This window comes from Macadamia integrifolia, chromosome 6 (assembly GCF_013358625.1).
Source record: "Macadamia integrifolia cultivar HAES 741 chromosome 6, SCU_Mint_v3, whole genome shotgun sequence".
Taxonomy (NCBI): domain Eukaryota; kingdom Viridiplantae; phylum Streptophyta; class Magnoliopsida; order Proteales; family Proteaceae; genus Macadamia; species Macadamia integrifolia.
In genome coordinates this window covers 22,384,343-22,401,094 of record NC_056562.1, presented here as the reverse complement: position 1 = coordinate 22,401,094, position 16,752 = coordinate 22,384,343, and the positions used below count along the sequence as shown (strand labels likewise).

Sequence of the window (16,752 nt, the reverse complement as noted above, 5' to 3'; positions counted from 1 at the left end):
AACAAACGAGCCCTTTTTCAATCAATCCTAATCTGTATTTCTGATTCACATTGACAGATTTAAATCCAATATTGGTAGGTAGTTTTGAAAATCTTTTGGAAGTGAGAGGCTCTGTAAAAGGAATCCATATCATATCTATCTATCCCAAATGCTGTTTTTATTCACATATGAGGGTGGATTATGAAACTATTGATCATTTTTGGAAAAAAAAATAAAAGAGAGTTAGAAAAGATCAGTTATTTATGTTAAGTGTGGATTGATGAGTTAACCAGATTATTTTGTTATGAGAAAATATAAATGGGAAAATAGTTGATATTTGAAAAATCCTATGATTAGGTTCTTTGTATTATGCATTGCTATGATTGGTCCTTGATTTTGATTTGGAAATTTCTTTTTTGGATGTATAAATGCTTTGACTTGTGTATTATCTGAAATGTTTGATGAAGAGTTTACCATTCTAATGAGTATTAAGTAATTTTATTGATTTTCTCTGTTTTCACATCTGAATTTTTTTTTAGCAATGAATGTTAAGTGTGCTATTGAATACCATTGGAGTGGGAAGACTATAGTTAAAATTATTGATTTAGACTTATATGGCTACTTGGACATGGTGTATGACATCTACAATGAACTCATCACACATGTGCCTGTGGGTCATAATGTAGTTTTCCAAGCGAAGTGTATACTACCTAACAATGAGATAAGGGAGGTAATAGATGATCCATCAGTGTATGAGTTGTTTGGCTTGCATAGTTGTGATATGATAAATATATATGTGGACGACATTGTTCACAGCAAGTCTGCAACCGATGAATTTACAGTTAACCGATTCCCTAGCAGTCTGGTTAATGATAGAGATGGTGAACTTGATGATGAACCTAGTGGACAATATCAACAGGCTCTACAACCATATGGTGCTGGTCCTGGTCAGAGCAAGGGAAAAATTGATGTATGTAGGGCTACTATTGGTGCTAATAGTAGTGGAAGTGGAAGTGCTACTGCTTGTGCTACAACTACTGCTAGAGGAGGTAAAGATACCAAGACCATTGCAAGGTGTGTGAGCATTGCTACTTCTAGTGGAAGAGCTAGTAGCAGAAGTGAAGCTACTGGTAAGAGACTGAGAGTGTCTGATGAGGTTGTTAGGGCTATTAGCAACAACAATGCATGTTCGGATGACTCTATAGTTGGATCTGATGAAGAGTGAAAAATTGGCAGCGAAGATGAGTGGGATGATGAAAGTGAAAAAGAAGATGGTCAGAATGACAGTGGATCTACAGAGGATGATGGGTATGGGAAAAATGATGAGGATCCAACTGATGATGACCTATCTGGATATGAATCTGAAGAGTATTATGGCAAATTTGGTGAACAGAACTATGTGGGTGAAGGTGGCAAGGTGAAGATTGATGAAGGTAATGTATATGGAAATGTGCACCATTTCAGGGAAGCTTTGAGAGAGTATATACTACAAGAGGGGTTTGATATTATCAGGCTGAAAAATGAACAAACTAGAGTTACAGTTATATGCAGAGCACCAAATTGTTCATGGAGATTACATGCTTCACCAATATCAGATAGTATCACCTACATGGTGAAGACATATAACCCAGTTCATATATGTATTAAGGCAACCAAGAACAAATCTGCTACATCTAGATGGATAGCAATGAAACTTCTTCAACAGCTGAAGGTTCAACCAGAAATGAAAATAGAGACCATGACTGATCACATGCAGAAAACATATGGTCTTCAGTTCCACTATACCAAGCTGTATAGGGCACGCAGGATTGCCCTAGAGATTAATGAAGTAAGCCATTCCACATCATATGCAAAATTACCTGCTTATGCTAGGTTGGTACTTCAAAAGGATGTTGGGAGTATTTTTGAGCTTCAGTGTGAGAACAGGAACCGTATGTCAGATAATCCGATTTTTAAAAGATTGTTTGTTTGTTTTGATGCTTGCAAGAAGGGTTTCTTAAGAGGATGTAGACCGTTCATTGGTCTTGATGGCTTCCACCTCAAGGGCCGGTATGGAGGGGTTCTGTTGAGTGCAATATCTGTTGATGGGAACAATGGTATTTTTCCTATTGCATATGGTGTAATTGAAGTTGAGTGTAAGGATAGCTGGATGTGGTTTCTGGAAAATTTACGAGATGCTCTACTCGATGACAATGATGATATGTCACTCACATTCATGTCAGACAGACAGAAGGCATACTTTTCTTTCTCTTTTTTTCTTTTTTTTCTTTTTTATATGTATTTTGAATTACTCATTTATATATCCTAACATTTTCCATATGTGTTGTATAGGGGCTGTCAGTTGTGATTTCCACAATCTTCCCTTATGCTCACCAAAGAATCTGCAGTAGGCATCTATATCAAAACCTGAAGGCAAAGCACCCTGGTATGCTATTGAGACTACATTTTTGGGCTGCCTCACAAGCTTCAAATGAACTTCAGTTTCAAAAGGAAATGAATAGCATCAAGGAGATTAAGGAAAATGCATACTTGTAATTGAATGAAAACCCCTCGAGGATGTGGTTAAGGCATGCCTTTGATGTAAGAGCAAAGAGTGACCATGTCACGAATAATGAATAATATGACTGAGTCATTTAATCACTGGATTGGAGACTTAAAGAGCAAACCCATTCTCACATTGGTTGATCACCTAAGGGTGAAAATAATGGGTAGGCTACATAGAAGGTATGAGAAGGCAACCATGTGGGAGGGTAAAGTAACACCAAGGGTTATGGTGAAGTTGAACAAGGTTCAGCAAGAAGCAAGGCATTACAGGTGTCAACCGGCAGGTGAAGGTCAATTTGAGGTCTTAGATAGATTTGGAAACAGATTTGTGGTTAATTTGAACCATTACAGATGTGATTGTAGAGTTTGGGAAAGCACTGGTATACCTTGTCTCCATGCTGCAGCTTCTATATCATACATAAGGGGAGAGTTGGTCAATTATTGTGATCCATTTTTCAGTATTGGAAAATACTTGGATACATACAAAGTGATGATCCATCCACTTCCATATTTGGCAGTGTTGAAGGATGATGCTCCTAATGAGAGAGTACTACCACCAAATCTGAAGAAATTACCAGGTAGACCTCACAAAATCAGGAGAAGCACTTCCTTTAGATTTCAGGAAGATATCATCATCAATTAAGTGTGACATCTGCAAGAAGGAAGGACACAATAGGAGGACATGCCCGAGGGCTGGAGATGCTAAGCAGGATGGATGTACTAGTAAAAAGAAGAATATAAAGGTAAATGCAACTCACTTTATTTATTTAGTTGAAACTTGTTTAATAAATATCTCATGCTTATTTGTTGTTGTGTAGAAGAAACATAAAGGAGAGAGTGAAGATGGGATCAGCACATCTCAACGACTGACTAGATCACAGGTATCTATGTCTAGCACAGTTGGGTGTTTACAAGACAAGGTATTGACCAAGCAAAAGACCAATCAAGCAAAGAGGACAGCAAGGGAGAGGGAGAAGAAATGAAGTACAAGCAATCTGGATGTTTTAATTTAGAACAAGAAAACAATATTGTATTAAGTTACTTTTTATGACTTTAAGACAGTTGGGTGTTTCCTTATGATTTTGGATGTTTTTGACGGATTTGGTATTTTTTAAGAGCTGTTTCTATTTCACACTAGACATGGTTGTATGGAATATGTTATGAACAGGAATTTAAACAGGTATTCATGGATATGTTTTGGATGTTTCTTTATGGTATAGGTTGTGATGAAATATGTTGGTTTCAAGTGTGTAATGTTACAAATATTTAATTAAGATATTGTCCATTTAATATTAGACATGGGATGTCAATTTGGCATGAGAAAATTTAATTGTCAATTTGGAATTAATTATTTATAGGTATTAAATGTCATTTTATAGCCAAAATGCTACCCGTTTACAGCCAAAATGCTGCCCGTTTGTTTTTGAAACTCATCATAATGTTGGCCCTCTCTCCATCAAAATGCTACCCATTCAATTTGAAGGTCATGATTAATCAATAACTTAGTAATAAGAATAGTGAGAATGAACGATTTCATTTAGTTCAGATTCTTATATACTTGACACAACTTCACTATTAAACATTGTAAAGTCATTTTTTAACACATAGCACTAAACACACCACCACAAACACACCAATTACAATTTTCATCTTTCCATACGCTTTCTCTAATTACTTAATTCTTTTCTTCAAGGCACGAATATCTTCTTTCATCTGTTGACTTTGGATTCTTTCACCAACAACTGCTTCTAAATTAGTTGCAAGGGGTGGTAAAAGTCTTGGTGCAGCTATAGGTTCACACCATGAAAAGAATCAACATCCTCTTGGTGCTTCAGGGCAGCAGTAGTACAACATATTTGGGTGCGAACTAGACTCTGAAATTCGCACCAATGCCCTTTTGGGTTCAGGACATTTGCATCTAACATTCACAAACCTTAACCCACTTTGACTGCTGTCATTGACACTCGTGGTAGACATCGGTTATCTGCAAATTAAACATGGTAAAAGTGGATTACTATTACTTAGCATCCAGAGTATGAGAAATGCTCAAAATATAGACCCAGAACTCAAACACAGGGAACACAAGTCATAGATCTAGAACAGAGAAAACACTGAAACTTACAATGTAACTTCACCAGCCCTTTCAAAGCTCTACAAAGTAACAGAAACCACCATATTCATCAGCAAGCAAGCTATTGGAAACAGAACAAATTAAGTGACAAAGCACCCATGAACCCTCGAGGAAATCAGGATTTCAAACAAAATAAGAAGCGAAATCAGATAAATTCAAGGATACTGACATAGTGAAGAGTCCAAATTAATTACTGAATTACAAAACAATCACCATTCTCATACCCAAAATGAAATTTAAGAACACAGAACGAAATACAAGAATGGAGTAGCAGAAGAATTTAAATTCGCCTCTGTTGCGACAAATATTAATCAATCTGAACTGAAAAACACCCCAATCGTGAGATGACTCTCATGGACAGTGAAATCTCATCATCATCTTCTAGATGCTATTACACTACTTAATCAATCCTAGATGAAAAATTAAAGAAAAATCCCCATCTCCAGTATTCCATAGGATATAAACCCTAGATTAACCAAGGAAGAAGAACCCTAAATGCCTAAGAAGAAGAAGAAGCCGAACCCTACATACCTTGGGAGAGAGGTTCGGACGCCGGAGGGGGGAGAATCGCACGTCAGAGGGAAGAGAATCGAGTTGCAGGTTACCGTACTGTCGTCGTCTTCTTCTTCTTGTCCAACTGAGTGAGTGAGAGGAGTGAGATGAGAGATGGGAGATGGGTTTAGAAGATGCAAATAAAAGAGAGGGCAATATTGTCCTCTCACAATAGGTGGGGATATTTTGGGTATATTATAAAAAAACTAACCGGTTTTCATTCATTTAACACAGTCAGCTAACGGCAGGGACCGATTTGGAAATTTTTGAATTTTTAGGGGGTGGCTTTGACTTTTTGAAAAGTTCAGGGGGTGGCGTTGAATAAGGACCAAAGTTCAGGGGGTGGCAATGCAATTTTCTCTAAGTTTTATGACATGTAATTGAGTATCATCCAACATCAATTCTAAATTCATACACCACTCATGTCCAAGTTTTATTGAGCAATATGGCTTAGTTATGATGTTGTTCATTGTGTCAGCATAATCAACACAGTCTTAGAGTAATGTATGTTCAGTTTGAGATGGGAGTCTTCACTTTAGAAATATTTTTCAGTAAATGTATCAATTTGTATATCAATTTCAGGGTTCATACGTTGATATTGAATTAAAGGTGATATCATGAGAAATATAGGCCATTGAGTTAGCTTCAAGTCGGTGAAAGAATCAGGTCGATCAGAGTTCAGGAGAGAGAAATATGGTTAATTAAGTAGACATTATGTTCAACAAGTTAAGTCTTAAAAAAAGCCAAAAAAGGCTAACGTGTTTAGAATGGGAATGCTTGCCGTTTGGAATTTTTTCACATATCTTTGGGAAGCATATGGAAAAACATGTTTTAAACGGTAAAAAACGAGAACGTGTCTTAAACGGTAAAAAATGAGAACATATTCAAAACAGAGTTTTAAATGTGTATTTGCTAACAGTGCTTTGAAGTACACTAACTCCAACAGCTTCCTCGGCTTTTGGTCATGGGCCTCCACATGGTGGAGCACAGATAACTTGTTCTAATACCATTTGATAGATTCTAACCCAAAAGCCCAAGTTTCAAGGTGGAGAGGTCTTTCCAAAGCTATAATCCCAATAGTTATACATATATACCGGATCATATCATGTGGGACTTAAACCCCACTTCATGACTATAGAGCTCACTCACTGCATCACTTAAAAATGAAATTTCACCGATAAAGAAATTGGTTTTATCAATAGAAGGCCCACAAAGTAAGGGAGATGAGAGAAAATATCAGTCAGTTATTTGCAAGGACAAAAAATAATCCTCATTGTGTCTATAGATCTACGTATATGTTTCCCATTTTATGTTTTCTAGAGGAAACTGAGCATTTTGAGTGGTCATATTGTTGCCTTGATTGGTGTGTTGAATGAAAGAGGCAATTTCTTTTCACCCACAGTTAACAAAGAATCCTTTACCCCTGGGTTTGGGTGTATTGGGATTAATATTGGGAATAGTTGTGAGGGGATTAAAGAACTCTCTATATTAGGGGCTAAATATTAATGACCTTTGAATGGGTAGACATTTTCTTCACTAGGTAGGGGACAATTTTTTCTTCAGCGTGTATACCAAGACAGTGATGCTATATGGACCATCCTCGAAAATTGGTCTCCACAAAAGCAATTTGATTTGGAATAAAGGCAACTCTAAGGAAGTTGTTGGTGGAGTGCTTGGGTTCATTTCCTATGTTTGCAAATCAAGAACAACATATTCCACTATGCTTGAGAGAGACAAAGAGACCTAGGTTTTGCTCTGGTATTTTGGTTTCATGAAAGGAGATCCAAGAAATAGAATGACGACCAGTAGAACACGTTACATTAAAATGACTCTACAACCTTGGGTTTAGGAAGTGATGAAGAAGAAGACCACTCACTTTGCAAGCTTATAGACTAGGCGAAGGCGGAAAGTAATTTTTCACAATTAGGTAACCTTGCACAGAGAAGAAGAAGATGAAGACAAGGATGTAGAAGGAGGAGAGGAAGAGAGAGAGAGATCTGGAGAAGGTTTTCACCTTCGGTCAATTCCCGCAGGGTGAACGATGACACCAGCACTCTTGAAGAGTAACAGCGGTGGGAGTTACAGCCCGATAAAGGTGGTTCATTCAAGATTTAAGGATTATTATTCTATGGCAGGAACGTGAATCAATTTTGAGATCATCTATTGAGGAGATCTCAGTGTAGAATCACTATTTAGTGTAAAGTCATGTTTCCATAGATTCACTTGACTCTACCTTGGATCATCTTCAAGTGGAACGAAGCAGTTTAGTAAGTGCAGAAGTATGATTCTACAGAATTTAGTAGAACCAACGAATCAAACATGCCCTAAGGGTTTCTTTTTGTTTATTCTAGAGTCCAAACAAGGGACTTGTCTGGTGGAGACTGCTTTCAAGGTGGCCGCATAGCATTTCAACTACTGTTGAGTATGCTCTTTAATTATATTCTATTGGATGCTTCTAAGATTATATCTAACAATCCCCAAAAGCCATCTAGTGTGTCGACCCTAGTAGGGGTGTCAAACGGTGTGGTTTTGGTTATTCGTTTTGCTTTCAATTCCATTTACATTTTGATAAGGTGTAACCAAAATCGCACCCGATAAGAATAAGGTGAAATCATAATCGTTTTCATCCAAATTCAGTTTTAGTGGTTTTCAAACGGTTTTTGTTATTCAGTTCACAATCGGGTTATATACAGTTAATAATGTCATTTTAGAAAACGGTTTGTACATTCAATTTGTAATGGAAGGTAAAAAAGATATAAATGAAGCAAACTTGAGCACCATAAACCCATTTTGGCAAGTTTTGTGATTGGCCAATGTTGCACCAACCTGTGTTTGATTATCTTCTAAATTGTTGCACTAACCTACTAATTACATTTGATAGGTTGGCAAAAAATCCGTAGACCTAAATCCCATGGGGTATTGGGAATCAAATCTTTTGAAGTTCAAAATAAATCTCTTATTCTCAAACTTGGTTGGAGACTTTTGACTGAACCCCATGCCCTTTGGGCCCAAAATCTTGCTACCAAATACTTCCCTTCCCGATTCATTTTTCACCCTTCTACCAGAAAAAGGAAGGATTCCTGGTCTTGGAACAGTATTGCCTCCATTTTACCAACTCTATCCAAGTGGGTCAAACATATTATTGGGTCGGGTCAAGAAACTCCTATTGGATGGGACCCATGACTACCCTGTCTAAACCTCTCCCTGGGTGAATCTAACTGGTCTTCACCAACAAATTTTGAGAATAAAAAGGTTACTGATTTATTAGTTGGTAATAATTGGAATATTGGCCTTCTTCTTTCTTTTCTTCCCTCCCATTCTGTATCCTCAATAATGTCTATTCCTATTGGCACACAACAAGACCACTAGAGGTGTACTGTCTCAAAAACAAGATCCTTATCTACTAAATTGGCTGTTAATTTACTTTGTAATGTTGCACCTACTAACAATATTGGATTATCTAACAGGTGTCATTGCTTATCTCCTTGCTCACATTGGTGGCTCTTCTTATTGAAGATCAATATCCACCCAAAATTTAAGACCTTCTGGAGAAATTCTAAAAGTGGCTTACCAACAAGGGATGTATTGGGAAAATGGGTGCCTATGGAGAACACAGGTCTTGTGCAATTCCAAACAGGAAAATGTTTGGCATGTTCTTCTATCATGCGATTTTACAAGATGCACTTGGGCCGCTTGCCCTCTAGGACTAAACATGGCTCATTTTCATGCTCTTTTCCAGATACTTCTGTTGTATCTGTTTAATACTGGTTTTATTCCCAAGTGGGACGTCCAATATTTTTTCATGAACTTTATTATCATATGCTATTACATTTGGAGACATAGGAATAACATTATTTTAAAAAAGGCGAAACCAAACCCTCATAGCATTCTTATTCCAACGTGTGAGTGGATTAATACCACCACGAATTACCTTACTCAAGGAAAGCAAATTATGATCCATTGGACTTTCTACCCGCCTCAACAACCACCAAGTATTATCTTTGAATGCTCACCCTTTATATCCAATAATGATATGTGCAATCATCACGGATACTACTAAAAGCATCACCAGGTGGGCTGTGGGCATCCTTCAAAATGGGAGAATACAAATACTAATAATTGACTATTTGATGACAGGAGACCATATTGAAGGATGCATGAGGGCGCAAAGGAGAGGATGGGTGTTGACGGAGATTTGGACGAACTCGGAAGCAGTTCATAAACTTTCTTTTGATGATTTTTGCTGGCCCTTGAGTGTGGCTCCAGTGTTTTTGTCTATATATAAAATCATGCAACAAGTTATTGTATATGTAGTCCAGAATTGAGCCAAGTGCTCCATTTTGCTGCCTTAGCTAGGAAAATTATCACCACAACTACTCCCTCTATAATCATGTACACATCTTCTAATTTCTAGTTAATTTTTTTGGCTTCCATAAAAAGAAAGCTGATAGTAACTTTAAAATTGGTACAATAAATGTTTGGATATCTTCCTATCTGATTAGAACTTCAAAATGACTCTCTTTTGAGCCAAGTTTTTTCTCACTCTTTTGGGAAAAAGAAAAAAAAATGGGGAACCAAAGGCACCAAAATTCAATTGGCTTAAATAAGTTTTCAATTAGAAAGTGTGAATGATCCTACAGCTAGTTGGAATCCTACATACACTAAACCTCCTAAAGACTCAAGACAATATACTTTTCTTTCTAAGGATAATATACTTTCTATGTAAAAGATAACACATATGATAGCTAATTAACTATGATCCTAGAAAAAAGGAAATCAAGAGGTGTGAAAGTGAAACTCCCCTCCCATCTCCCCTCTCAGTTAGTACTTTCCTTTTTTTTTTTTTTTTTTTTTTTTTTTTCGTAGATGAGACCAATCAAAATTCAAAACACTTTAATGCTAGGTGCTGGTTAACCATTGGTTTTCTAGTTCTAAACCAAATTGAACCGAGATTGTCGCCTAGAAAACCAAAACCGGATCGTATTCCTATGGTGCGATTTGGTTCGGTTATAACCAGTCAATTTTGATTCCGATAAATAGTTTCAATTTTATTTTGATACCCTTAAACCCTTGGGACTATGTGGTCCTTGGGAGAATTCATTTCACACTTCGCATTTATAAAATCCATTAGATTATATCTTATAATTCCCAAAAGCCATCCGGTGGTGTCAAGCCTAGGGCCTATGTGATCCTTGGGAGAATTCATTTCACACTTCCCATTTATAAAACCCATTAGATTATATCTTACAGGCTATATTTGGTAGCCAAGAGAAGAAAAGAATAGAAAAAAGTAAATTTTTTGTACATTTTTCTTAGGTTAAGAATTTCTCTTCGCACTTGGTCTGTCTTCACCTAAGAGAAGATTTAGGTTTTGAAAATCAAAATTCCTCTTGGGAATTGTGAAGTTTTTTTTGCTCCCCAAAAAAATATCTTACAAAAAACACAAGAAAACATGAGAAAATATGAAAAAATAATTAGACAAAAAATGAATGATTACACAATGATGTCCTTTGTGTCTATCTCTCTCCTAAAATTCAAAATTTTTTGAATTTTTTTATTTTCTTTTTTTTCTTCTCTTGGTAACCAAACATACATACTCTTTTTATTTTCTCACCATTTCATTTCTTTTCTTCTCTTTTCTTTTCTTCTCTTGGGTACCAAACATAGCCACAATCGCCAGAAACCATCTGGTGGGGTCGACCCTAGGGACTATGTGGTCCTCGGGAGAATTCATTTCACACATTCCATTTATAAGAGCCACTAAACCTTCAAATCATGTAGATTGGCTGTCAAAGTGAAGTAACAGAAGGATCTCTCTTTTAAATAGTTCATAGATAACTGTCCAGTGGCATTATGGCAGACTGGCTGTTTTTTTTTTTTTTTTTTTCTCAAGGTATCGTTCTACAGATTTAAAGGGATCGGATACATTTAATCTACTTTGTCATATTCAGAAGATTTTATATTCTTTCCCCTCAATTAGAAGATTGTATATCCTTTCCCTAATTGATAAGATTTTCCTTCGTAGAGAGACGTTCATAATATAAATAACCAACCCATTTGAGTTCAGATTTAAAACAGAGTTGAATCAAACATGAGACAATCCTTGTCTTTCTTCTCCTCCCCTGTATTCTTCTTTCTGGTCATTCTATTTCTAGCCAAGGTTGATGCTAATATCGTCAATGAAACATGTCAAAAAGCTTCTCAGGTTGACAAGGAGCTCCAATATGACTTGTGCGTTGCGGCTCTTAGACAAGATCCCAAGAGCCACATTGCAGATCTCCCGGGGCTAGGGATCATCTCAGCAAAGTTAGTCAAAGACAATGCAACAAAGATTGGTTCACGCATTAAGAAGCTCATGAATGATACAAAATCTGATGCAAATCTTAAGGGCTGCTTGCAGGATTGTAAGTTGTTATACTCTACAGCGGAGCTTAAAACAAAACGTGCAATTGAATCCTTCAAATCTAAGGATTACTTTGAAGCTAATACCGCTGTGGGTGCCGCGTTGACCGATGCTGATACTTGTGAAGAAGCGTTCAAAGAGAGTGGCTTAAAATCGCTTTTGATAGTAGAGTATAATTCTTTCTACCAGTTGGGTGCAATTCCGCTGGCTATTAGCTTTCTTTTGATATGACTGTTACTATGGATGTGGTTCTTATAAATAATAATAGATGATCCAAAGTTATTTCACTGACTTGTGTTGATGAACCGGTTCAATTCTCTCTCTCTCTTCTTTTTTTTTTTTTTTGTCTTTTTGTAAAAATGGAATTTACTGATGAGGATAACACCATAATACAAAACAAAAAGATGGAGCTAAAAGAAGACATACTCTAATATCTTGAACCGACAATGAGACCTCCAACTGGGCGAATCTTGATGGGTCAAAATTAGCATTGATGCCTGTTATCTAGGTAATCCAGGGTATTCGGTTGTTAGTGGTGTTCTGTGAAATCATTTGAAAGCTCCTTTGCAGTTTTTGTGATTTATGAAGGTATTGCCTCTACTTATTGGGTAGTGCTTTTTTTCTTCTTAAGGGATGAAGATTGCTATGATCTTGAATCTGGATTCTATCTGGGTTGAAAAGGACTCTCAGTCAATGATCTTTTGTATTATGAAATGTCATATTCCATGGTATTTCCGTCACGATAGCTTCTCTATAAAAGCAATTTACATCGAATTCTTGGAAAACCTCTTAGAATTTTTATTTTTTTTGGTAGGAAGGGAAGTAGGTAATAACTAGGAGACTCGAACTCAAGACCTCCTAATGAACATGGAATTTTTACACTAAAGCCTATTCTGTTCCTGATGGTTTAACAAAGTATGCAGCAACAAGAACTTCAACAACATGGTTGGTGCCTCCTTAGTTTAGTTTTCTTTGGAGAACTTAAGCTATGGCGCAAAAAGAATATCTAAGATACAAATTCAACTGAGTCTTTTTGCTTTTCTTTGATAGTGTCGTTTTGCTAAAAATCCAACTGGCTATTGACATGGGGGATATGTTTCCTTTCTATATATTTTTTGGTAAGAAGACTGCACTTTTGAATACTTCTGAGTGACTATGTTGTTGCCTTAATTGGTGTGTGGGAGGATTAGGTATCAGGAACTCCAAACCCCACAATAAAAGCTTTGATTTTGAAACTTAGGTGGAGAATGTTGAACAGTATTCAGAGCCTTTGGGTTCAGGTACTCAAATCAAAATATTTCAACAACAGGTTAATTTTTCAAAGAAAGACTTTAAGCACCCGAGGATCCCCATGTTGGAACAGTATAGTCTTGGTGCTTCCTATTCTAAAAAGCATTATTCTGCGGAAGATAGGCAATGGCAACAATACCTTCTTCTGGGATGATCCTTGGATCTTATTGTCCCAACCGAATAGGACTCTTGATATATCTTCCTTTAATTCTAGACCTCTGGAGCAATCTCGCTCTAGGGTCAATGAATTTGCAGTAAACAGGAGTTGGAATATGGGACTTCTAAATAATGCTTTACCAATCCAATTTAATAGTTTTATCTTGCAGATACAATTGTCCCATCATTCTGATAGGTGGCAGTGTCTCTGTTCAAAGGAGGGATCCTTCAAAACAAAGTTTGCTGTTAATTATCTGTTGACAAATTCTCTGACAACTTTCAATTGATGCTCAAACAGGTGTTGTTGTTTATATCCTTGCTCACAATGATGGCGTTTTCACCAGAAAATCAATATCCATCCCAAGTTTAAATTCTTCTTTTGGAGATTGATCAACACGGGACTACCTACAAAGGATATCTTGTCTAGATGAATGGACGTTGACCCCATCTGTGGGTTTTGTCAAATTTCATCATGAATCTTTACAGCATATCATCCTTGATTGTGACTTCATAGAAAGAGTTTGGGCTACAAGCCCATTAGGACTCAAACCAGACTGATTGCAAGGGTTAACTTTGAATAGTTTTGTCATATATTGTTTCAATTCGAGGGATATACCGAAGTCAGAGTTGAAGAGGTTCTTTTCCATTTTTATGATTTATTGTTATTTTATTTGGAAACATAGAAATAAAATTTTGTTTCATAAGATGAAACCAGATTCTTATTCAATCTTGAAACAAGCGGATTTCTGGATCAGCATTGGGGTTCAATCCAAAGCAAATAATGCTCATGATTCACAGGTGGTATCTTTTCAATCTGAAAATTTTACCCAATCCCCAAATGGTAAGAATATATTATTAGTCACAACTAGGACCGATAAAAATAAACAAATCAGTGCTTGGGCAGCTTGTTTATTTACTCAAAAGAAAATGTTTCTTATGCCATGCTGACTATTTGATGACAGGAGAAGATGGTGAAGGAGCAGTCATAGGACTACTTAAGGGTATTCAGCTGGCAAATACTTGAACGTGATGGTAGATGTGGTCAAGATCGATCCACATGAAATAGGATTGGTGATACAATGGAATCTAGATAATATTCCTCTAATTAATTATAGTATTTTAATATCTCTAAGAATAGATTTAGATAGCTACTCACTTAACCCTATGTTTGTATTAAAAACTAATGATAGCATAATAGGATGTCTCAAGCATGTAGCCTTGCAGGCTATGAACGCTAAGCAGCATATAGTTAGATAGGATATGTGATGTATAGATTTTAATTTATAATATTTTGCTTCTTTAGATTTAAAAAAAAAAAAAAAAAAAAAAAAAAGATGTGTGGGAATCAATTTGTGCAACCAAGTCTATGTGAGTGATGCTACAAGCAAAATATCCTAAAAAGGGGTCTATAAGAAAATTCTTGATTTGGAATGCAGGAAACTTTTAGGCAGTCATAAGGATTTCTCTTGGTTTTCGTAGATTCCAAACAAGGGATTTGTTTGGGTAAACCACTTTCAAGGGGTCCTGCATAGCATTTCAGGATTCAAGTACAGTAGAGTATGCTCCGTAATTATGTCTTTGGATGCTTCTAAGATTATGTCTTACTATCCCTAAAAGTCATTTGATGAAGTTGATCCAATGGACTATGTGAAAAAAAAAAAAGTGGCAAAAATTAGGGCCAATTAGGGTAAAAAATTAGGACCGGGCTGAGTTGGTAGACATGAGCCCGGCAGGATTGGGTCGGGCCTGAGTTGAGTATTGAAGACCTAGGGTTGTGCTAGGGTTTTAGGAATTCAGTCCAACTCGGCCAGTGTTCACCTCGAGATAAAACAATCATTTTACATTAAATGATGGCCAAACGTCACCATTTTAGACGAAATTTTACGCACATGTTTAAAATGGCTAAATAAGACCATCCTAATGGTTTTTATTCTATTTGGGAAGGTTTGGATACCCAAATTAAGTTAGGAGTAAAATGGCTATTTGCAGCATACAATCGCCATGTGAGTCAATTGAGCATTGATCACCATCTCCATAGGGGTCCTCCTAAGTTGTCAAAATTTAATGTTTACAATGTCATGTCTTTTACAATCTAAATGTCCTCTAAGGACGTTGAGACTATGAAATACTTTTCGTTAGCTTCCGGGTATAAATGTCTTCATTGGTCAGATATTTGTTATGAAATTGAAAGAGTATTTGCATCCAAGATAAATGAATTTTGGATTACTATTGAGGTTATTCTCAAGTAGTTGAGAAATATCAGTTTATTTTTAAAAATGATGAACCCAACTGAAAGTCCACGTTAGTTTTGGATTTTCATTTAAGGTGATGGGGATAATGTTTGGAAGCACTCGAAATATAGATTGACTATAAAATTCCACTTATAACTGATAAATAGTTGAAGTGTTCAATTGAGAAACATTCTTTAACTAATATGGGTAAATTCAACCCGGAGCATGGTTTTAAAAATTGGATCGAATCGGTCAGATCACTTGGATTGGATTGGCCAATATTGATCCAATCTCTACTGATTCATTGGTAAGGTATGAGGGAAAAATGGTTCAAAACATCTATTTTATTTAAAAAGAAAAAAGAAATAAATTCATCCGATATCGATTGAGATCGATCCCAGGTTTTAAAACCTTGCCCGGAGTGGCTAGGCAATGATGAATTAGAATTCCCTTGAAATGAAAATGGAGATGGAATTGTTGTTTATAGCTGACAATGTTGTCTTTACGCGGTGTTCCAAATTCCACTACTAGCTTTGGAGGTACAATTTGAAAAAATATGTTTTTTAAATCATGGTTAATTGACTTTGGTTAGGGATGTAAATGGATAAATGGATAGTGGAAAGTTCTAGTTCGATTCGCATCTATATTTATTTAGGGGTATTTGTATCCGATAAAAATATCTGGGTCCGAATTTGAGTTATCTAGAATGAATTTGTCTGCTCTGAATAGATAATCAACCCCAATAAATAAATTTTAAAAAAAAAAAAAAAAAAAAAGGTAGCCAATTAATGATTTCAAGGGTTCTTGAAGATTAGACAGGTTAAAGAATGAGAAAAAGAGGTAAGACAACTTAAAGGCATGGATTGAGAGCAAATTGTATCTCTTTGGGTAGGGATGTCAATTTCAAGCTAGCCTCGACAGGCCTAACCGAGCCCGGCAGGTTTATGGCTCAACCTAAATCAGCTCAAATAATAAACATGTCAGGCTCAACAGTGCAAGGGATAAGCCCAACTAGACCGGCAAATTTACAAGCCCGATTCGCCTTGCCATATTTAGCCCAACTGTTTATATGTATATTTTGATTTTTTTTTTGGATAGAATAGGTTATATATTGACCTTTTTATCAATTATTGAATGTAATTAAGTGTAAAGCCTTTCTAAATTGTTGATGATTTAATAAAATATATTAATTTATAAAATAAAATATATTAAAATTTCTAACTAAGACAAGTAAAGACTATTTAAGGCTTTATTGTTGTATTAGTCCGTTTAAATCCTGATTACAACCAGATTAGCAGAAGCATGGTTAAAGCCTAGAACTTGACCAAGCCCAACATAAGACCGACTGAGACCGACTCATTTCTTAAATGCAGGTCATGGTGCAAGTGTATAAACCTACCAGGCCTGGCTAAGCCTGGTCAAGACCGATCTAGCCCCATCGATTAACATCCCTATGTTTTGGGAGG

The 16,752-nt window shown here is 36.3% G+C and overlaps 1 protein-coding gene across 1 annotated transcript; it reads left to right on the top strand.

Annotated features, from left to right (window-relative positions):
* Nucleotides 1-11,297: 11,297 nt before the first annotated feature.
* On the top strand, nt 11,298-11,840 carry LOC122082130 (putative invertase inhibitor). The gene has a single exon (XM_042649614.1). The coding sequence runs from the start codon at nt 11,298-11,300 to the stop codon at nt 11,838-11,840; it is 543 nt and encodes a 180-aa protein (XP_042505548.1).
* Nucleotides 11,841-16,752: the final 4,912 nt, after the last annotated feature.

Excerpts from the sequence above, each read along its gene's own strand:
- LOC122082130 (XM_042649614.1), top strand. The coding sequence starts at position 11,298 with ATGAGACAATCCTTGTCTTTCTTCTCCTCCCCTGTATTCTTCTTTCTG.